This window comes from Dipodomys ordii, unplaced genomic scaffold (genome assembly GCF_000151885.1).
Source record: "Dipodomys ordii isolate 6190 unplaced genomic scaffold, Dord_2.0 Scaffold52, whole genome shotgun sequence".
Taxonomy (NCBI): Eukaryota; Metazoa; Chordata; class Mammalia; order Rodentia; family Heteromyidae; genus Dipodomys; species Dipodomys ordii.
The window spans coordinates 4,714,071-4,736,378 of NW_012267268.1; the positions used below are offsets into that span (position 1 = coordinate 4,714,071).

General features: G+C 48.5%; 1 protein-coding gene across 2 annotated transcripts in view; it reads left to right on the plus strand.

Moving 5' to 3' along the window:
- Positions 1-22,308, plus strand: part of Steap3 (STEAP family member 3, metalloreductase) — a 45,943-nt gene that overhangs the window by 5,981 nt on the left and 17,654 nt on the right. For both annotated transcript variants that reach the window (XM_013020710.1, XM_013020709.1), the window contains exons 2-3: positions 16,982-17,481; positions 19,914-20,441. In XM_013020710.1, the coding sequence (XP_012876164.1) occupies positions 16,990-17,481; positions 19,914-20,441 (1,020 nt within the window). In that variant the 5' untranslated portion in view covers positions 16,982-16,989. The remainder of the gene's footprint in view (positions 1-16,981; positions 17,482-19,913; positions 20,442-22,308) is intronic.

Below are 22,308 nucleotides of genomic sequence, written 5' to 3' on the forward strand. Positions count from 1 at the left end.
CTTATAATGTACTATGTGATTTTTTTTTGTTTCTTTGGTATGTTCCTCCCCCCAAGGTATAACCCCTGTTTTCACTGTATTTGATTTTGGTGACCTACATCTTCTAATTTGGGGAGGAGAAGGGAAAAAACAAAATGCTTACATAGGGGTACAGGTTGAACCATTGTAACAATGAGATGTATAAGACACTATGTTGAAAATGAACTTTACATTTTCGGCAGGGGGCGGGGGAAGTAGTTGGGGAGGTTGCAAGGAAGGGATGGTAGGGGAAAAACAAAGGAGGAGGCAACAATGCTTGATAGGAAATTTACTCATTACCTTTACTCATGTAACTGTAACCCCTCTATACAGTATTTTTACATTAAAAATGTATTTAAAACAACAACAACAACAAAATACCCAAATCTGTCCAGGCTGCTTTTTGTCCTCCCAAGGCCCTTGTTGTAACTAACTCCTGTTGAACATCTAGAATAATTGTGTGGGGTACTAAGAGAGGGGGGAAGTTAGTATACAGCTCTGATCTCAGTGTGTCCCCGGCACCCAAGCAGGTGAGGCCTGGGGAACTGTCGGGTGTTTGTGTGTTCTGCCTGGCAGGGGTTCTTTCCTAGGGAAGTGTCCTTTCCGCTTCTCCAGGGTGGGCAGGTCCAGGAACACCCACCGCACTGACAGGAACACTGTGTTTAGAACCCTACTGGAACCCCTGAGCATCCCTCCTCCACCCCTGTCCCCACCCAGTGACTGGATCTCACCGGGAACCTCCCAGAAACCTGCCACTCTTCCTCCCTGGGCAACTGTGGTGGATTCTGGGATTCTCTTGACTTGAAAGCACTGTGTCTACTGGAGCCAGCTATCACAGTGGGCTTGGGGGGCAGAAATGCCTTCAGTGCTCAAGAGCTTGGGTTGGATATTCAAGGAAGGGAGGACTAGGATGAGCCAGAGAGATGTAGTAAACCAAGTGAGGAGGGGACAGTCCTAGAAGGGGGGTAGTGAAAAAAAAATCTCTATATTGGTCTGAGCTGGAAGATTCCAGTATCTGCCCTTGCCCTGAGGAAGAGTCACTGCAGGGGGAGAAACAGTGGCAGGGCCCACCTCAATGAGTACAATTCTGTTTCTGCTCTAATAATTATTGGTGATTGTAAGAGGTAAGAGGATACCTGCCTTCAACCTGGCCCTGGGTGCTCTGGTATTCCAAGGCCAGCACTGCTTGGAGCTACTGTTCTCTCCAGCTTTTTCCACAGTCAACTAGTCTTCTCCATAAGCTTAAACTGGGCATAATTCATTTCAACAGTGCAGAAGTCTGTAAGCCTCTGTCTCATGGGACTGCTGGTGTAGCCTGCAGGGTCAGTTGAGAGCCACCAGCAGCAGGTGGACACATCCCCGTGTCTTCAGCTGACACTCAAGATTTACCCTCATGACAAAGCTGTCTTCTGTTTGTGTGTCTTTCTGTCTGTTCATCTTTCTCCTTGCCATGGATACCATGTGACAGGTAAAGATGACAGTGAACCCTTAGGCCACACAAAATGCTGTGTCAATTGACTAAGTCAGCTGTGATAATGGCAATAAATTTCCTCTGTAGAAACTGATAAATTGCTTTCTTTTTTCTTTTCTTTTCTTTTCCTTTCCTTTCCTTTTCTCCTTCTTTCTTTCGTTCTTTCTTTCTTTCTTTCCTTCGTATGTGTGTGTGTGTGTGTGTGTGTGTGTGTGTGTTTATATGTGCATATGTGATTGTGTAGATGGATCCTGGGACTGGAACTCAGAGTTGGGTGCTGTCTCTGAGCTTTTTTGCTCTAGGCTAGGGCTCTACCACTTGAGACACAGTTCCACTTCTGGCTCTTTGCTGGTTAATTGGAGAGAGAGTCTCAGGGACTTTCCTGCATGGGGTTGGCTTTGAACTGCAGTTTTCAGATCTCAACCTCCTGAGTAGCTAGGATTATAGGCAAAAGCCACTGGCACCCAGATAAATTGTTGCTTAAGAGTCTCTCCCCCCTCCTCTCTCTGTCTTTGTCTCTCTCTGTCTCTGTCTCTCTTTCTCTCTATATACATCTTGCACTGGGATGACATTTATTTGTTTTGTGGCTGTCCCACCACAGTTCCTGTAGCAAACACACCAGAGGCTGAGCCACTAATTATCATCAGGGAGGTTTCCTCCCCAAACAGGAAGTCTCTGGAAGAACTGCTCTCTCTCAGGGCACATTCTGACTGACTTATCAGTCACCATTCCTGGGCCAGCCACTGAGACCACAGCAAGAGTGCAGGTGGAGGAGGAGGCAACCCAGCTGCCTGTCAGGTTCCATCTGAGAAGCTATGGTCAGGCTGGACGCAGGTGGAGAGCTGAATGAGAGGGGTGATCCAGCTCACAGTGGAGTTACCAAAACTTCAGACCCTTGCATTGGCCAGATGCCAAACCTTCCTGAAGCTGGTAAGTCCAGATAGGGCTCCGATCCAGCTCAGAGGTGGCACGGGGAGTGGCAGGCCCTAGTCTTATGTTAGCCCCTAGCCTATTGGAGTGTGTCCTATATCTTCAGAGAACTAGATTTCTCCCAGGGGGCTGCATTGCCTTGGACTGGCAGCAAAGAGTACAGTATAATGGGGTTCTTGGCAAAAGAAAGGAAAAGATGGTCTCCTCTGTTTCTTTCAGCCTCCTGTAGAAGGAGAGGAGTCCAGGCAATTAAGACAGAAGCCTTTTCAGAGTAAAGGGTTCCAGGATTTATCACAGTGCCTGCAGGTAGCAAGAGCAGAGAGCAGTTGCTTTGTGGGTTCTGGTGTGTGTGTTTAAAAAAAAAAGAACTGTTAATGTTTATGGTGCATTTCTGTAGAAAGCAAGTCCATTGGGAATTATAAATTTTACTTATTGGGAACCATTTCTGCATTGGTTTATCACGGAACTGCAGCTTCAAGTAATCGAACCGGATTTTTCTAGGATGCTTCGAAATCTAGATATTTGTAAAAAGCCTTATAAATTATTCATTCGCTTTTATTTTGCAAAGTGATGTGGGGGTAAAATTCTGTTTTCCATCAGACCAAACTCTGTGTGTGTGTGTGTGTGTGTGTGTGTGTGTGTGTGTGTATGTGTGTGTGTGTGTGTTGGCTAATGTGTGTGCCCAAGCTTTCTGTCTTCTCTTTGGTAAGAACATATCCGCCTTTCTTTTTAAAATATAATGATTTTTTATGATGTCTAAATAACAATTCCAGGCAGTATTACAAGAAATATAACAGTGAAATGTTTGCAAGAGTCCATCAGAAAGGGAAAATGCCCACAGAGGAAATATAAATGAGGCAGTTAAGATGTATATGGCCCTCACCTCACTTTTCAATCCTGATTTGAGGCGGACATTCTCTGAGATCTCTTCTATCCAGTGAGAGAGGTACTGGTGGGAGGGGAGAGGAACCTGAGATCCCTCTTACTGGGCCAGTAAGAGACCCAGAAAGAGCTGTGCTGGCTGTGGTTTTAGGATTTAGGAGAGAGGGCAGGCATCTCCAGGTTTGCAAAATCAGCCTCAGAATGATGAGCTGGGAAATGGGTTAGGGAAGCTCGGGGGAGGGAAAGCTAAAGGGAACAGAGCAAGCATGAGCCTCTTGTTGGCCAGATAACTACCTGTAACACCCATATAAAGGGGCTTTCACCCTCTCCACCCCTGCTTCAGTGTGGATGGAGAGACTGGACAGGACCAGAGGCAGCAGGTCCTGGCACAGCCCAGAGCTAGTGACTAGGCCTGGAGCCAGTCCCCTAAGCGTTCCAGACCTCTGGTTTGATGATGTGCAAAGTAGAAGCAATGATAGCTTACTGTGGGTCACATCCAAGGTCATGACCCCTCCACAATGAGAGTCGGGCCTCACCTCCTAGTTCTTTATTTGACTCCTGGTGATTTCAGCTGTGCTGGTGCCACGTACTTGCTGGGCACTGGAGTGTGCTAACCCTGCTCCTTCTTAAGGAAAACTACACAGGGCAGTTATGTGTCAGGAACATCCCGAAGATTTGCTTCTGCTTGCCTAGCCAGGGTCCTGACTTTCATTTCCATTGTATAGAGTCCCCAGCTTTTTTTTTTTTTTTTTTTTTTTAGCTTTGATGGTTCAACTTTGGGTTTTTCAACTTGATGATGATGTAAACTCAGTAAGCATTTACTAGAGACCACACTTTACATTTTCCATTTGGATCTTTCTCCAGCCTTACAGTACGCAATTCATGATGAGGTCATGATGATATTATTTAGCAGTACCTCCATTGTAACTCAGGGAACCTCCATACATTTGGGGTCAGTAAAATGAGATTTGTTTACCTAACTGGGAGGTGTGCGTTGTTCCTATCAATGGCAGTAAGTTTACTATTAACATAGACATGTGGGGAGGGGAGAGGGGATTAGAGAGCTGGCCCCACTTCTACTCCTTGGACTTCTTAGGGAGCGGTCTGTGTCTTCCTGTTGTGGTCTGTGTCTTCCTATTGGACCTTGAGAAAAAGGACCTGAGGTCCTACAACCTGAGCAGAAAAAAAGCCTGAGATTTGGATCTCAGAAATGAAACTGTGGAATAGGCTGGCCCAGCTAGGCAGGGCATATCTGCCATTGGTAGGGTCTCACCTGCGTCGCCTGGCACTCCTATCTGATGGAGACTGGTTGCTTTATATGGTTGTTCTGCTTTAGTGTAGAAGCCATTAACCCACCATCCCCAAAGCCTTCTTGGACTATACCCCATTCTGGGCTATACCCTGGTTGCCCCTCAGATTTTCTACTTTGATCAAAGCTGCCAGGAGCCTTTTATGCATTTATAGTTATTTGCAGTATTTAAACACAGCGGTGCATGCAAAAGCCTATGTATTAATAAGTTTCTCAAATAATGAAATACTAGGCTAAATCTAACCTATCACTACACTGCAGTGGGGTTAGAGATCCATGTGTTACTTCATCATCTCAAGGTACAGAAAGCCCTGGCTAGGTTCTGGAACAATTGCCAAGACCCACGGGCACACCCTGCCCTTATGCACAGAATCCAGAAGTTATTTCACTCAAGCCATACACATCAATTGAGCACCTACTGGGTGCTGGTTCCCAGAGGCACAAAATTAAGAAGTGGCCTCTACCTAGTAGGTTAATAGTCACATGAAGCATCAAAGTACTGAGTGGGTCCTAGAACATGAGGTTCCCCCTCTCCACATCCACATCTCCTTCCCCGCCCCCACCCCCATTCCAGGAGCTGCTTCTGGAGTTAGTCTTGGGAGCTCTTGGGGACTCTTGCAAAAGTTGGAGCTGTCCCATGGCAAGATTGGGAAGGGGCTGTATGATGCTTTGCATGCAAAGCAACTGAAGAGAACATATAGGCCAAGTTCAGTGTCTCTATGAGTCAAAAGGAAGCAGCTGCCCAGGGCAGTGGGGGGGAGGAGGAGGAGAGGGAAAGGGGGAGGGGAAAGAGGGAGGGATGAGACAGGGAGGGGTGCCCACTCATAGTATGAAAACCAGAGAAAAATGACATCCCCAAGCATGACATTCAGACTGGCAAAGGCAGGCTGAGCTCCTCAGCTGAAACCCTGGAGTTACCTCTGTGTGTCTTGGCTTCCGCCGCCCTCCCTATCTTTTTGTCCACACATTCCCTGCTCTGGCCTGGGGCCGAGGCTCCTTCCTGACTCTGCAGATCCTGCACCACGGCCAGGGTAAAGGCAGGGCAGCCACAGCCCACAAGACCAACTGGCCCCAGGCTTTGCAGCTTCAGATCTCCCTGGAAAGCAAGAAATCACCTGACCCCAGACGCTGAGGTTGCAGAGTCAAGCACTGCTCTCTGATGGCATCCTGCCTGGCTGAACTAACCAGCACACAGGGAGCAAGATGCTCCCAAATGCCACCTCCCTGGGCTCCCCAGGCAGAGTTAAGCCCTTCTTCCCTGACTTGGCCCTTATTGGAGCATTTTGCTCCCTACCACACAGCACTGATGTGCATAGGGTAATTGGACATTCTCCTAAAAACACCTGGAAGGCAGGTTGTCTTCAGAGCTGCACCCCCCCCACCATGGCCCTAGAGCATTACTTCCTGTTGGTACGTAGAGGAGGCTCAGGAACTCATAAATGGGAAAATTTCTTAAAGGAGGTTTGGTCAAACTGACCATAATTTTTTTTTTGTCGGTCATGGAGCTTCATCTCTGGGCTTGGGTGCTGTCCCTTAACTCTTCAGCTCAAGGCAAGCACTCTACCACTTGAGCTACAGCGCCACTTCCGGTTTTCTAGTGGTTTATTGGAGATAGGAGTCTCACGGTCTTTCCTGCCTGGGCTGGCTTTGAACTGTGATCCTCAGCTCTCAACCTCCTGAGTAGCTAGGATTACAGGTGTGAGCCACCAGCGCCCAGCTAAACTGACCATAATTTATAGCTGCACAGGCTGTGTGCTGCACAACTGCAGAGGGCCCTGTCCACCTAGACTGACTCTTAAGTGAATGATTTCTCTAGGAGATGCAGCAAAGGAAGCCCGAGACTACAGCACCTCTTGCTGCTTTGAGTCCTTGGCCTTGGTGCTGACCACTGGGTCTTCCTCTCCTGACTTGGAAAGCAGCCCTGACCACCTGACGTCCCCGTGATGAGCTACTCAAAAGAGTCAGTCTTCCCAGCTGGGTTGTTGAATTGAGGAAGTGAGACAGTCCTGGCTGGAAAATGGTCATCTGGATTCCCCCCTCTTTCCCGCCCCACCCCTGCCCCCGGCACTAGCGTTTGAACTCGGGGCATCACACTCACTTGGCTTACTTGTTAGCTGGATTCCTACCATTTGAGCCTGGCCTTTTGCTGGTTATTTTAGAGATGGAGTGGGGAAGACTTTTCTATCCAGACTGGCTTTGAATCTGCATCCTCTTGATCTCAGCCTCCTTAGTAGCTCAGATACAGGCATGAGCCACCATGTCCAGTCACTATCTGGACTCTTGAGCAGCCAGGACACTCAGGCCCCTGGGAGTTAATGGGTTTGCCTGCCCCCTCTTAGATCTTTGTGACCCCATGCCAATACTACTTCTCACCGTGTCTGGTGACCCACATGTAGCAGGAGGGGCGGGGGAATGCACTTGACCCTCACAACTAAGAGGAATGTAAGATGAGACCATTCTGGGGGTCCGTATAGCCAAGGGGAATTTAATGGAGGAGATGGGCTGGGGCCTGGGCTGACTATAAGGACCTGGAAAAAGAAATCCTGGAAAGACAAGACTATTGCATGCACAGTCCTTTATTGGGCGCCTACTTTAGTAGCTTCAGAGTGTGGTGCCTGGACAAGCAACATCAGAATCCCAGGGAAAGAGCCCAGCAGAGCTTCATGGCCTCTGCGGAGGCCAGCACACTCAGATTGATTGTGCTAGGCACTGATGAGTGCTGGAGTCTCAGCAGTGCCGGCCTCTTGTCCTGAAGGAACTTGGAAGTCAGGAGAGGAGACAAATGGGGAAAGAGGAGATGCTTTTCACAAAGATGGGCTGTCCTTCGGGGCAGAAGTTGATGCAGGTGCTGAGGATCCGTGGGAACCCCATGGCTTGAGGACTGTCCTGGAAAGGAGCCCAATGCCCATACCAAATATCCTGGTGCCTTGCTCCTTATGCCAGTCCTAGTGTCCCCCTCCCCTGCCCCTGCTGTCCCTCTTCCTCAAGTTCCAGACAGCTGTGTCTCCTCTCTGTCAGCCATCTCAGGAGGAATGTGTGAACACTCAGGGCATTATCTTAGAGCACATTTTTAGAAAACTGAAATTTTGTCCATTTGGTATATTGATTTGATGGTATCTATATCTGCTTTATACAGACAAAAATGGTTTTAAAAAATCCTAGACAGAGGAATATAATGAAAATGGAGTGAAGGACTGGGAAGATGGCTCAATGGTAAAATGCTTGCCTTGCATGCCTGAGGCCGTGGGTTCAATTCCTCAACACCACATAAGCAGAAAAAGCCAGAAGTGGCACTGTGTCTAAGTGGTAGAGCACTAGCCTTGAGCTGAAGGGCTCTGGACAGCACCCAGGCCCAGAGTTCAGGCCCCACAACTGACAAAAAAAAAAAAGAAAGAAAATAGAGTGAATTTAACAAGCCCAAAGTGTGGCCTTTAACCCATACTACGATACATTAAAGTTACTGCATCTCTTGTATGTAGGAACCGGGCTCAGAAAGGTAAGTGGCTTCAGCAGCCCCTAACTGGTAAGCAGTCAGGTTGAGATATGACTCAGGCTGCCTCCAAGCTGTACCCTTGTCCAGTAACCTTGAAGTTCCCTAAAGTAATCAGTCCTTAATAAATCTAGACTATTTAGATGTTTCCTGATAGTAGCATTGAGAGCAATAGTGTAGCCTGGCTGGGTAAGCTGCCAAGGACTTAATGTAGTTTTCAGGGCAAGCCTTGGAGAGTCTCAGGCCTACTTTGATCCTCTACCTAATTTGGGAATGGATGAGTTTGAGAGGAAGAAGAAGAATCTTAGTTTGTTTTTGTTCCTATAACAGAATACCCAAGGCTGTGTACTTTATTTTTTTTAAAAAAAGATGTTTATTATGGCTCTAAGTTCTGCTTTATCATCTGGGGGCCATACCTGGTGATGTCCTCTTTGGTGGTAAGGTCCCAAAGTGGCACAAGGCATTGCAAAGAGATCTAACCCAACTGGCTTTTGTAGGAATCTACTCTAACCCATTAATGCAGATTCCTATTTACTTTTTTTTAATTAATTATTTTTGGCCAGTTCTGGGGTTTGAACTCAGGGCCTGGGCACTGTCCCTGAGCTTCTTTTTGCCCAAGGCTATGACTCTACCACTTGAGCCACAGCACCACTTTGAGCTTTTTCTGTTTATGTGGTACTGAGGAATCAAACCCAGGGCTTCATGCATGCTAGGCAAGTATTCTACCACTAAGCCACATTCCCAGCCCCTACTTTTTTTAATTTTTAATTAATTAAATTTAATTTTTGTGCTGGTACTGGGGCTTGACCTCAGGGCCTCAGGGCCTGGGTGCTGTTCCTTAGCTTTTTTTTTTTTTTCTCAAGGCTGGTGCTCTTTCTACTTGAGCCACAGCTCCATTTTTTTGTTTGATTTTGCTGGTTAATTGGAAATAAGAGTCTAAGGGAATTTCCTGCCTAGCCTGGCTTTCAACTGTGATCCTCAGATTTTAGCTTCCTGAGGATTATAAGTGTGAGACACCAATACCTGGATTTCTTTTTATCATTTCTTCTTATCATTTGTTTGTCTTATTTTGAGACAGATTCTCACCACATTACCTACACTGGCCTCAAACTCCTGCTTCAGCATCCTGAAGGCCAGGATTACTGACCCAAGACACCATACTACTTCTAATTACTTCTTAAGGATTTCACCTGGTATCATCTTTCAGTGTCTCAGAATGAGGATTTAATTTCAACCTATGGGACCAAGCATGTTCAAACCATAACAGGAAACTAGTCAGACCCAATACCACACTTAGCAGATTTGTAGTTGTGGTTGATTTCCAGCTACACATGGTAGTTAATACCCTCCCTGCTCCAGGCAGCTAATGCCTCCCAACCTTCCCACCAAAACATGTGTGTTCCATTCCTGACCACCCAGGGAGCTGGTTGGATGGACCTCGGATCTCAACATACCAGCCCACCCCACAGGGCCCAGGAATGGTGGTCTGTTTATGTGAATGGCATGCACAAAAGCAGCTGGAAGAGCAAGGGCTACAAGTCCCATCCAGCCCTCGAGGTGGTTCAACCTAAGGTACTATTTCTCCACCAACAACTATAACAATATTAATTACTCTCTGGAGCTTAGAAACTTCAACTAGGGGCTGGGTGCTGATGGCTCATGCCTGTAATCCTAGCTATTCAAGAGGCTGAGATCTGAGGATCACAGTCCCATGCCAGTCCAGGCAGGAAAGTCCATGTCACTCTTATCTCCAGTGAACCACCAGAAAACTGGAAGTAGAGCTGTGACTCAAAGTGGTAGAGCACTAGCCTTGAGCAAAAGAGCTCAGGGACAGATTCTGAGTTCCAACCCCACCACTGACCCCCCCCCAAAAAAGGAAAGAAAGAGAGAAAAAAAGCAACTAGGAAATAGCCAAGAAGGGTGCAGAGCCAGCAGCATCAAAGTCACAAAACAGGCATGATGCTCACGGCAAGTCCCTCAGAGCTCTGTAAGAGTCTGCATCTGATAAAGGGGACGGAAACCAGGGCACATGCTGGGCAAGCATGTAAAAAACATGGTTATTATCAACTTCGTGTGTGTGTGTGTGTGTGTGCGCGCGCGCGCGCGTGCGAGTGCATGTGTGCGCATGCACAAGAACTGTGGCTTGAACTCAGGGCTTCATCCTCTCACTGGCCTTTGTCTGCTCAATGCTGACGCTCTACCATTTGAGCCACACCTCCACTTGGCTTTTTGCGGATTAACTGGATAAAAGAGTCTCTCTGATTTGTCTTCCCAGGCTGGCTTTGAGCTGAGACCTTCAAATCTCAGCCTCTTGTTTAACTAGGATTACATACTTGAGCCGCCAGTACCCAGTTAATTGTCAGCTTCTTTTGTAACAACTTTATTGAACTATAGTTCACATACCATATAATTTACCTATTTAAAGTATACAAGTCAATTTTTTATTATTTAGTATGTTCAACTATACAGCTGCCACTGTCAATTTTGTAATATTTCCATCATCTTGTTAAAAAAAAACCCTATACCATTGAACAGTTGCTCTCCATTTCCCTCAAACCCCATTCCCTGGCAAGCTAATCTACTCTGTCTTTATGGATTTGATTCTTGTAGGCATTTCACTTAAACACAATTATATAATAAGTGTAGTTCTCTGCAACTAGCTTACTGAGCAAGCATAATACTTTCAAGATTCATCCATGTTAGTGCAGGCATTTATACTTAGTTCCTTTTATATGGCTGAATGTTATTACATCTTATGGACAGACCACATCTGTTTAGCCATTCATCCACTGATAGGTCTTTGAGTTATTTCTATTTTCTGGGTGCTACAAATGCTGATGTACATATTTTTTTGTACCAGTTCTGGGCTGGAACACAGTGCTCAGACTCTGTCTCTGAGCTTTTGTGCTTAAGACTAGCACTCTACTCACTTGTTCCATGCTCCCACTTCCAGCTTTTTGGTGGTTATTTGAAGGGAAGAGTCTCACTTTCCTGCCCAGGTTGGCTTTGAACTGAAGCCTCAGATTCCAGCCTCCTGAGTAGCTAGAATCACAGGGAGGAGCCAATGGTGTCCAGCTGCTGTACATGTGAATATATGCTGTCATGTCTCTTGGATATTGGTATACACCTAGGAGCAGAATTACTGGGAACAAGAAAAACTCTATGCTTATCCAGGTATAGTGGTACATAACTGAAATACTAGCTACCTGGGAGGTAGAGATGGAGGAGGATCACAGCTTCAAGCCAGCGCAGGCAAAAGATTTGCAAGACCCCTTCTAAACCAATGTCTGGACATGGTGGCACACACCTGCCATCTCAGGTATGTCAGTAAACATAAAATAGGCAGATTATGGCCGGGCGCTGGTGGCTCACGCCTGTAATCCTAGCTACTCAGGAGGCTGAGATCTGAGGATCGCGGTTCAAAGCCAGCCCGGGCAGGAGAGACCGTGAGACTCCTATCTCCAATAAATCACCAGAAAACCGGAAGTGGCGTTGTAGCTCAAGTGGTAGAGCGCTCGCCTTGAGCTGAAGAGCTGAGGGACAGCGCCCAGGCCCAGAGTTCAAGCCCCACGCCGACCAAAATAAATAAATAAATAAATAAAAATAGGCAGATTATGAACCAATTATGGGACCAGGCAAAAGGCAAGACCCTATCTCAAAAATAACTAATGTAGAAGGGCTAGGAAGGTGGCTCAGTGGTACAGTGCTTGCCTTGCATGCACGAGGCCCTGGATTCCATTCCTCAGCACCACAAAAAATAGAAAAAGCCAGAAGTGGTGCTGTGGCTCAAGTGGTAGAGTGCTTGCCTTGAGCTGAGGAGCTCAAGGACAGCACCCAGGCCCAGAGTTCAGGCCCCATGACTGACCCCCCCACACACACACACACCAAAAAAAAGTGAAAAACAACTAACAAAGCAAAGGGCTAGAGGTGTGGCTCAGTGGTGAAGCAGATCCAGGGATCTGAATTCAAGCTCCAATATCACCAACCCTTGCAGAAGACACAAACAAAAATCTGTGTTTTTCTGAGACCCTTTACTACAGTAGTGACACCATTTAACATTTCTACAGCAATGTGTGGTAAGTTTTAAGAATTATGACTTCTTTATGTATTTAGAAACAAGTCCCTCATCAAATATGTCACTTGCCATTTGTTTCCATTCTGTGGGTTGTCTTGTAACTCTCCAGATGGTGTGCACTTGAACAAATTAGCAAATTAGCAGGCCCTGGGGATAGGTCTTGTGGAAGAAAGCAGTAGTCTAACAAAGGGAGAAAATACTTATGACATACAAAAATCTCCCATAAAAACCTTATTGGAGCAGGGCACTAGTGGCTCATGCCTGTTATTCCAGGTGCTCAGGAGGTAGAGGTAGAGAGGATCACTGTATGAGGCCCACCTGCACATAGAGCAGCTGCTTGCCTGAGGCTTGGGTGTCCCTGCTTTCACTTTCTGGCAGGGGCAGATTACTAAGTTTGATCCCCAGAAATAGGAAAAAGTAACAACTGAGGGAAGCCTGAGCAGTTTGGGGCTTAAAGTGTGCAGTATGTTTGGGAAGAACCTTTTCACTCCAAGGATAAACGGTAACCTGTTCTGGCTGCCCCATGCCCAACGTGCTGCTGTTGCCCATGAAGAAAAGGCTGGCAGCTGTTGGTTGTCATCCTTAGGGCCTGCCTGAGAACAGGCTGGAGCTGGCATGCTGTCCATGGGCCAGGTGTGGCTCCTGGCCATAATCACAGCCCGTGAAGGCAGGAAGTGAAAGCAGGGACACCCAAGCCTCAGGCAAGCAGCTGGTCTGTGTGCAGGCTATGAATCTGGCCCACCGGCTGCAAGGTGATCTCCCCCACCATGCTCCCAATCTATAAATAGAACCCCAGTGGGAGCCAGGCCTGGCCAGGGGCCCAGACAGGCCTTGTAACATCCTCACCTTCAGGTCACATGCTCAGACATCCAGGGCTTTGCAGGGACTCTCAGACCTCCACGACTTGTATCAGTTTCCCTGCCCCCAACCTTACTGGTCTTCAGACCAGCAGCAGGCCTTAGGATGTATGGCCACTGCCCAGGGAGAACTTACTTAGAGCAGTTACACATACTCATAGAAGGGAAGGGGAGGGGAAGGGAAACTACCCTGAGAGGCTGGGTGATACTAGTCAAGAACAGAAATGGAATCACCCCCTCCCTGAGGCTTTCTTCTATTGCAAGCAGGACCCCAAGTGCCACAATCCTTCCCAGGATGCTAAGTATGGGTTCAACACTCCAAGTCCGAGTCTGACCACCTTTTCTCACCCTGGTTTGGCTCCATGCTGTTTTGAGCACATGTTTCTTCAAGATCATCCAGTGTTGCATCTATCCTGTACCATGATCTGGCTTTGCTTTGGGAGCTGGCTTCAGCCCCACCTGGAAATGAGCCCCAAGCCCTGCCCACCTGTCCCGTGTCTGTCCTCTGTGGACAGATATTATCCAGCCCCTCCCACCACCTCACAAAATTTTTAAAGAATTAGTCACTAATGCAGAATCTACCTACCCATACTGATACTCCTAGAGCATTCAACAGTTACTTAGGGACCAAGACAGATACCAGACGTTGGTCCCTGAGAGAACCCAGTTAGTACCATCCATCTACTGGCAAATGTGATCAGGCCTGTCAGGAAGCTCCTAGTGGTTCACTTCCTCCCCATCAAAGCAGGGTGATGTGTGTCTCCCTGCCTTTCCAGTATCAAGTGTCTGGGCATCAAGTGTCCCTCTAGCCCAGCTCTCATCCCTGCTGCTAGGACAGAGGAACACAGGGAGGGCCCCCCACTCCTTCTCCACCCTGACCTGCTGCTGGTGCAGAGCATGGTTCCCTCCCACCTAGTAGCAGCACCCTGCCTACCCAGGGTTTATGATATGCCTAGCATGGTTTCAAAGTCTGCTTACTGAAACTATTTATCCATTTTATAACTGAGGAAACTGAGGCACAGACAGGTCACAGGTCACTCAACACAAGTCAGAATCAAGGCAGCCTGGATCCCTAAGGAATGCCCCTAGCCCAGCCCTCCCTATGTGGGAATTGTGGGGTGAGTCAAGAAGCCTCTTTTCAAAGTATACTTGATCACTTCTCACCCCAAATGAACCAGACAGGAAACACTTGCTCCTGTCTTTCAGGGAGGTCAAGTCCAGGAAGAGCAGGGTTGGAGGCATGGCTGGGCCTGAAGGTCTGCGCAGGTGTGACTTCCATCTGGGGACTTGGGAAACGTGGGCCTGCAGAATTATCACAGTGATTGACAGCAGACCATCTCTGCTGCCCTGTGAGAGAGACACTGTGACATTTTAAATCACAACTTGAAAGATGGGAGAGGAAAGACAGGAACGGATGGTTAGAGCAGTCCCTTCCATACTGACTTCATATCTCAGCTGTGTGGTACCTGTTCTGCATCTCTTCAAGGCATCAGTGTATAGCTCCCTGCTCTCTGGGGAGAACATAGGCTGGAGTCTCCTTCCTCTACTTGCCTCTGTCCCACCTGGAGCACGGTCCTCAACCACCCTGACACTCAAGAGTGGTACTCAGCCAGGCAGGGTAGTATGATCTGTAGTCCCAGCTACATGGGGGTAGATCAGGTAAATCACTTGAGCCCAGAAGTTCAAGGGCAGTCTGTAACCCATTTTTTTTGTCGGTCGTGGGGCTTGAACTCTGGGCCTGGGCACTGTCCCTCAGCTCTTCAGCTCAAGGCTAGCGCCTTACCACTTGAGCCACAGCACCACTTCCAGTTTTCTGAGTGGTTTGTTGGAGATAAGAGTCTCATAGACTTTCCTGCCTGAGCTGGCTTTGAACCATGATCCTCAGATCTTAGCCACCTGAGTAGCTAGAATTACAGGCACGAACCACCAGCACCCAGCTGCAACCCACTCTTTTAAAAAAAGGAAGGAAGGGAGAGAGAGAGAAAGAGTGAGAAAGCAAGCTAACATGGTACCCAGTTCATGGACTCCCAAGAGGGCTATTACTCCAGGACTCAAGAAAGGCCTTTACAGCAATACTTGGTCTGTATCCTATAAACAGGATTCGTTGCTCCCTTGTAAAAAAAAAAAAAAAAAAAAACTCCATGTCACAGTTTTTCAACCATTTAAGATCATATTCTTTTTTTGGGGGGGGGGTCCAGTTGTGGGGCCTGATCTCTGGGCCTAGGTGCTGTCCCTCAGCTCTTCAGCTCAAGGCTAGCGCTCTACCACTTGAGCCACAGCACCACTTCCGGCTTTTTTTGTTTTGCTTATGTGATGCTGAGGAATTGAACTCAGGGCCTCAGGCATGTAAGGCAAGCGCTCTACCACTGAGCCACCTTCCCAGCACTAAGATCATATTCTTTGTCATGGGGATGTCTACTGGCAAAGGTGGAAGCTGGAGCCTAGAGAAGCGTAGGGACCTGTTCAAGGACACACAACTGATATATGCTAGAGCTGAGGCTTCATTTCTCAGTCCCCGGCCCTACCCTGTGTTATAGCCCATCTTCCCCAACCGCCACACACCTGTCCAGTGCTGACATGGAAATGTGGGGGGAAGGATCACACAGTAGTGACAAGTCACTCCTGCTACCCAGCTAGTTTCAGAGACAGCCTTTTGACCATCCTGTGCCAAGCCTGTGTGCTTTGTGCTCACAGTGATGATGCTCTTCCACACATAAAACACTCTAGGCTCACAAAGGAACCAACATGCAACACAGATACTGTTTATTTTCCTTAAAAGTGTTTTAACACTGTGTATGCTTCTTAGTACTATGCTGAATAGCATGATCTAGTGACAGGTCTGGTATCTACCATAGCTTTCAGTTAGAGAAGTTTAAATACTATTGGGTGAATGCTTTTAGGATGGAATCCCTTACCTGACTTTGGTCAGTGCGGTCACAAGTTCACAGGACTCACCAACACTACCATGATTTGTGCTCACCATTGTGCCTGAATAAAATCACCAGCATCAGATGGTGACAATTAAAATAGAATTTAACCATCTGGGTTTACTGCAGACCCCTGGCCCAAATCCATGGTGTCCTTCATGTCCCCTGATATCATGGGTTTGCTGAAGGAGATCCCAAGGCACCCAAAACGCCTTGAAGTCCCATCACCATCCCCCAGAACTGTCAGTTACAATGCGCATTCATCCATTTGGTAGATGTTGAACTCCACACCAGCAACAGACCCCAAGATGAAGAAACAGGTCAAGCAGGGCACCAGTGGCTCATGCCTATAATCCTAGCCACTCAGGAGGCTGAGATCTGGGGACTGGGGTTTGAAGCCAGCTCATGCAGGAAAGTTCATGAGATTCTTATCTCTAATGAGCAAAAAAGCCAGAAGTGGACATGTGGCAGAAGTGGTAGAGTGCTAGCCTTGAGCAAAAGAGCTCAAGGACAGCATGTAGGTCCAGAGTTCACGCCCACTTTGGGCATACGTACATACATACATACATACATACATACAGGATCTAGGCCCAGCCAGAGGCCCTGCCCTCTGGCTTCCCATCACCTACTTAAGGAAGAACACAAGGGGGACCACCTGCTCCACTGTGCAGAGCAAGAAGCAACACAGATGCATGTTGGCTCTGCCTGCCAGTAATCACAGACAATACCCTACAAGCTGGGTTGCATGGTCATTCCACATTGCATAACTCTTCTGAAAAGAATCATGACAGAAATCCCACCCCCTTTCCCAGCACTCAAGCCTACTGGTCCCAAGGCAGGACTTGTGATGGCAACAGTCCTTCCCCCACCCCTTGTTGAGTCTCCGTCCTCCATGGGATGGGGAGCACTCAGAGAACACCTGCAGGGCTGAGGTCTGGCCATGCACATTGAACAAGAGGAGGAGGTAGCAAGCAGAGAATCTGGGAGTCCTCCAATAACCAGTCTTCTGTCTTCTCTTGCAGCCACCAAAATGTCAGGGGAGATGGATAAGCCCCTGATTAGTCGCTGCCTGATAGACAGTGATGGAAGCCTTGCGGAGGCCCCCAGTGGGGCCCCCAAAGTGGGCATCCTGGGCAGTGGGGATTTTGCCCGCTCCCTGGCCACACGTCTGGTGGGCTCCGGCTTCAGTGTAGTGGTGGGAAGCCGCAACCCCAAACGCACGGCTGGGCTCTTCCCTGCCTCTGTGCAGGTAACTTTCCAGGAGGAGGCAGTGAGCTCCCCAGAAGTCATCTTCGTGGCAGTGTTCCGGGAGCACTACTCCACGCTGTGCAGTCTCAGTGACCTGCTAGCCGGCAAGATCCTGGTGGATGTGAGCAATCCCACAGAGCAGGAGCACCTTCGGCACCGCGAGTCTAATGCTGAGTTCCTGGCCTCGCTCTTCCCCACCTGCACAGTGGTCAAAGCCTTCAATGTCATCTCTGCTTGGACCCTACAGGCTGGCCCGAGGGATGGAAACAGGCAGGTAGGTTCATAAGAAGTTCATAACAGTTCTCTTTATAATAAATATGTGGCTCATTTTTCTCATAAGCTAGCAGCATGCCAACTTTTTCTATATAGTCTGAGCTAATCTCATAGCTGGAAAAAAAATCTATTTTGCATGGCAGGAGACGCCTAGGAATGTTAGTGATCTTACAGGCCCTCAGTTGGTAAGCCGGGATTTGAACCTTAATCCTATGAATTAGAAATCCATGTTCTTTCTGCCTTGATACCCAGGCTTCCTAGAAGGTAATAGCTCTATACTGTAGTTTGGTTTTTTGTATTGGTCCTAGGGCTTGAACTTGGTACTGTCCCTGAACATTTTTGTTCCACACTAGTGTTATCCCACTTGAGCCACAACTCCACTTACAGCTTTTTTGGATACTTAACTAGAGATAAGACTGCCTCATAGACTTCCTGCCTAAGCTGATGTAGAATGGTGATCCTCAAATCTCAGCCTCCTGAGTAGCTAGGTTTACAATCGTGAGCCACCAGTGTCTGGCCTTTTTGCTGTTTCAAGTCAAGAAGGAGACGTGGCTTATAAAATCAGACTCAGAAAGAGGACAGTAATACACTTCTGTGCCAGGTCCGGAGGGAGACAGGCATGTCCCAGACCTCATCACATTTATGACAAGGGCTTCTAAGAACCTAGTAATTTTCTCAGAATGGTCAACAGAGGCTGGAAAATGGCTCTATAGAACAGCCAGACCTGCATATGTATCAAGAAACATGTGAGATGGGCTGGGAAGGAAGCTTAGTGGTAGAGTGCTTACCTAGCATGCATGAAGTCCTGTGTTTGATTCCTCAGTATCACATAAACAGAAAAGGCTGGCTCAGGTCTAGCCTTAAGCAAAAGAAGCTTGGGACAGCACCCAGGCCCTGAGTTCAAGCCCCAGGACTGGCAAAAAAAGAAAAAAAGAAAGAGGTCTAACTAGGACAAGGTGGTTTTTAATGCTAAAAATCCACCTGCCTCTTCCCTGGGGCAAAAATACATAATTCCACACGTATGGAAGAATGTCTACCAACCAGTCCAGCCAAGTACCAACTGTGAGGAAGAGTGCAGAGGTGTAGGTATAAGGTGCAGGCCTGCAGGGAGTGGCGCAAGCTGGCTGGCTGGAGAAGGCCTTAAGATGAGTTTGGGCTTGGGTTTACCTTATGTTCTGTTTGTTTGTTTGTTTTTGTCGGTCAGGGGGCTTGAACTCTGGGCCTGGGCGCTATCCCTGAGCTCTTCAGCTCAACGTGAGCACTCTACCATTTGAGCCACAGCACCACTTCCAGTTTTCTGGTGGTTAATTGGAGATAAGAATCTCATGGGGCCGGGCACCAGTGGTTCACACCTGTAATCCTAGCTACTCAGGAGGTTGAGATCTGAGGATCGCGGTTCAAAGCCAGCCCTGGCAGGAAAGACCATGAGACTCCTATCTCCAATAAAAACCACTAGAAAACCAGAAGTGGCTCTGTAGCTCAAGAGGTAGAGCGCTCGCCTTGAACTGAAGAGCTGAGGGACAGCGCCCAGGCCCAGAGTTCAAGCCCCATGACCGACAAAAAAAAAAAGAATCTCATGGACTTTCCTGCCCAGGCTGGCTTTGGACTGTGATCCTCAGATCTCAGCCTCCTGAGTAGCTAAGATTACATGCGTGAGCCACCGCTGCTTGGCTACTTTATGTTCTTAGATCAAGGAACAAGGAAGGTATTCAAGGCTGTGGGCACAACAGTGCAAGGGCAGTAAGGTAAGACTCCCAGACCCTAGTTTCTTTATCTGGGAAATGGGGACAGGAGTCCCCACCTGAGGGCTTAAGGCAGCTGAGGAATCGTGTATGTAAAACCTGGCACAGACTAGGTTCGTAGTGAACGTTGAGGAGCTGGACTGGATCCCAGCTGTGCCAGCAAAATTGGTGAGATCTTCATGACCTCCAGATATCATCATGCCCTCAGAGTTTGCTCTGGAGGAGCAGACATGGGTTGGCTTGAAGAAAGCTAGTGTGCCGAAGTCCTCATGGAACTGAGGGCCATCACTAATAAGGACACTTCTGTGCAGAGAGATGCACCCTCTCCTAGGGTAAGCCCCATCTTGGGAGGTAGCTGTTCTAGGACCCAAGGAGGCTACATGGCCAGGCACTCTCTTGTGTCTGTTAAGTGAGTGCGCTATGCAAGACATTCACTGTGACTAGCATCTCTCCTTGAGTGGTGGGGCTTGTCTTGGAAGCCCAGAGAAAACTGGACAGACCCCTTGCCTGGGACTTGTAGCCACTTTATTGCCCCCCCGTGTACTTTTAACTGCTAGCTCCTTGGACAAGTCCCCTTATGTACCTCAGTTTCTTTAGCTTCTCTGTGGCTCTTTAGCTTGGTGGTTGCTGAGGCCCTGCCTGCCCCTGTGGCCCGTGTATCCATCTGATTGTCCACTCCTTCTCCCCATAGGTACCCATCTGCAGTGACCAACAAGAAGCCAAGCATGTAGTATCAGAGATGGTGCGTGCCATGGGCTTTATGCCAGTGGACATGGGCTCCCTGACCTCAGCCCGGGAGGTGGAGGCCATGCCCCTGCGCCTCCTCCCAGGCTGGAAGGTGCCCACCCTCCTGGCACTGGGGCTCTTTGTCTGTTTCTACGCCTACAACTTCATCCGGGATGTGCTGCAGCCCTATGTGCAGGAAGGCAAGAACAAGTTCTACAAGTTGCCCGTGTCCGTGGTCAACACCACACTGCCCTGTGTGGCCTATGTGCTGCTGTCACTGGTGTACCTGCCTGGCGTGCTGGCAGCCACCCTGCAGCTGCAGTGGGGCACCAAGTACCGCCGTTTCCCTGACTGGCTGGACCACTGGCTACAGCACCGCAAGCAGATCGGGCTGCTCAGCTTCTTCTGTGCTGCGCTGCACGCACTCTACAGCTTCTGCCTGCCACTGCGCCGCTCCCACCGCTACGAACTGATCAATATGGCCGTCAAGCAGGTACTCAGTTCGTGCTGTGGCCCCCACCAGGTGCACAGGACAGACAGTAGCCAAGGGCAGGCTGGCGCTGTTCCAGCTGGACAGTGCCCACATCTTCCTGGCAGCAAGCAGAGCAGATGAAAATCCCCCAGCTGCCTAGGTCCAGACTTGAACCAGAAAAACAAAAAGAAAAGAAAAGCAGACAGAGGGCCACAGGTACCCAGGATCAAAGAGCAGGGAGCAGCCAGGCCCCTGCGGCTCACACCTGAAATTCTAGCTAAGATCTGAGGAGTGGGGCTCCTAGCCCCAGTGGGCAAGTCTATGAGACTCTTATCTCCAATGAACTACCAAAAAGCTGGAAGTGGAGATATGTCTCAAGTAGGAGAGCATCAGCCTTGAGAAAAAAATGCTAAGGGACAGTCCCAGGGCCGTGAGTACAAAAATCAATAAACCAACAAAAATCAGGAGGGCAGGATGCAGTTTTGTTTTCTGTTGGTTAGTTTTGCAATACTGGGATTATTAACCATCAAGGCCTTGCTAGGCAAGTACTCTAACATGTGAGCCATACCCCAGTCCTTTTGCTTTTAGCTTATTTTTCAGATATGGTCTCCCACCTTTTCCTTGGCCTCAAGCTAAAGCCCCCAACCACTAGTTCCTGAGTATCTGGGGCTACAGTCGTGAGCTACAGTCATGGGCTGCATGCTCAGCCCAGGGTGGGGTTTTAAAGGAATAAGGGAGGCCTAATGAATGATGCTGTGTGAGCAGAGATATAAAGCAGGTGAGAGCCTCATTGGTGGCCAACTAGAGGTGCCACAGGCTGACAAGGCCACAAGAGCAGAGCCCTCAAATAGAAGCAGGCCTGGCACATTTGAAGGACAGCTAAGAGGCCTGTGGGGCTGAAGATCAGGAGCAAGTAGAAGTTGAGACCTTAAAGGCTAAGGGAGGAGGGCTTTGGCTTTAGGCCCTGAGGGACTCAGGCAGTCACTGAAGGATTCTGATGGGGGGGACTAAGGGCCTGCCTGATCACTGGCTTGCTCTTGCTGCCTGGCCCAGAACAGCCAAAGGGCCAAAGGCAGACACTGCTGTGCTGACGCCACACTCAGTGCAGTGGAATCAGGGAGTGGGATGGGAACTGCGGAGGACATAAAGTATTGAAGGCATAGTTTGAAGCAAGAGAATGTAGAGCTACTGAAGTAATGAAGGTGAGGTTCACTGATAGAGATGAAGCTAGTCAAGGGTGGCTCTGGGGGTTGAGTCTGAGCACCCCAAAAGTAGCTATGCCAACAGTCAACACAGGGAAGGCTACAGGAGTGAGTGGTTTTGTTTGGAGGTGGGGGGGATTATTACTATTCATTTAGAATAGATATGATGCTCTTCTACCTGTGACTCATAGGGAATGGAGGCTTTTAGGCCAAGCCAGGCAGGAGCAGGAGGTGGTATATACAGAACAGACCTCACAAGCCTCCTGGAATTTTTTGTTTGTTTGTTTTGGGGGGTATTTTATCCATGGTGGGGCCTGAACTCTGGGTCTGGGCGCTGTCCCTCAGCTCTTCAGCTTAAGGCTAGCGCTCTACCACTTGAGCCACAGCACCACTTCTGGCTTTATCTGCTATGTGGTGCTGAGGAATCGAACCCAGGGCCTTCTACATGCAAGGCAAGCATTCTACCACTGAGCCACCTTCCCAGCCCAAGCCTCCTGGTTTTTAGCTCACAGTTGAGGATTCATTCTTAGTCTCAGCAGCACTGAAAGCAATGTTGTACCTATCTTTCTTTCCTCACTTTGCTCCTTCCTACCAAGTTACACCTTTAGCCCTAGGTTGATTGACTGTGGATCCTGTCTACACCACAGCACTACTTGCCCAGCAGGGTTGGGTAAGATATGTGTCAT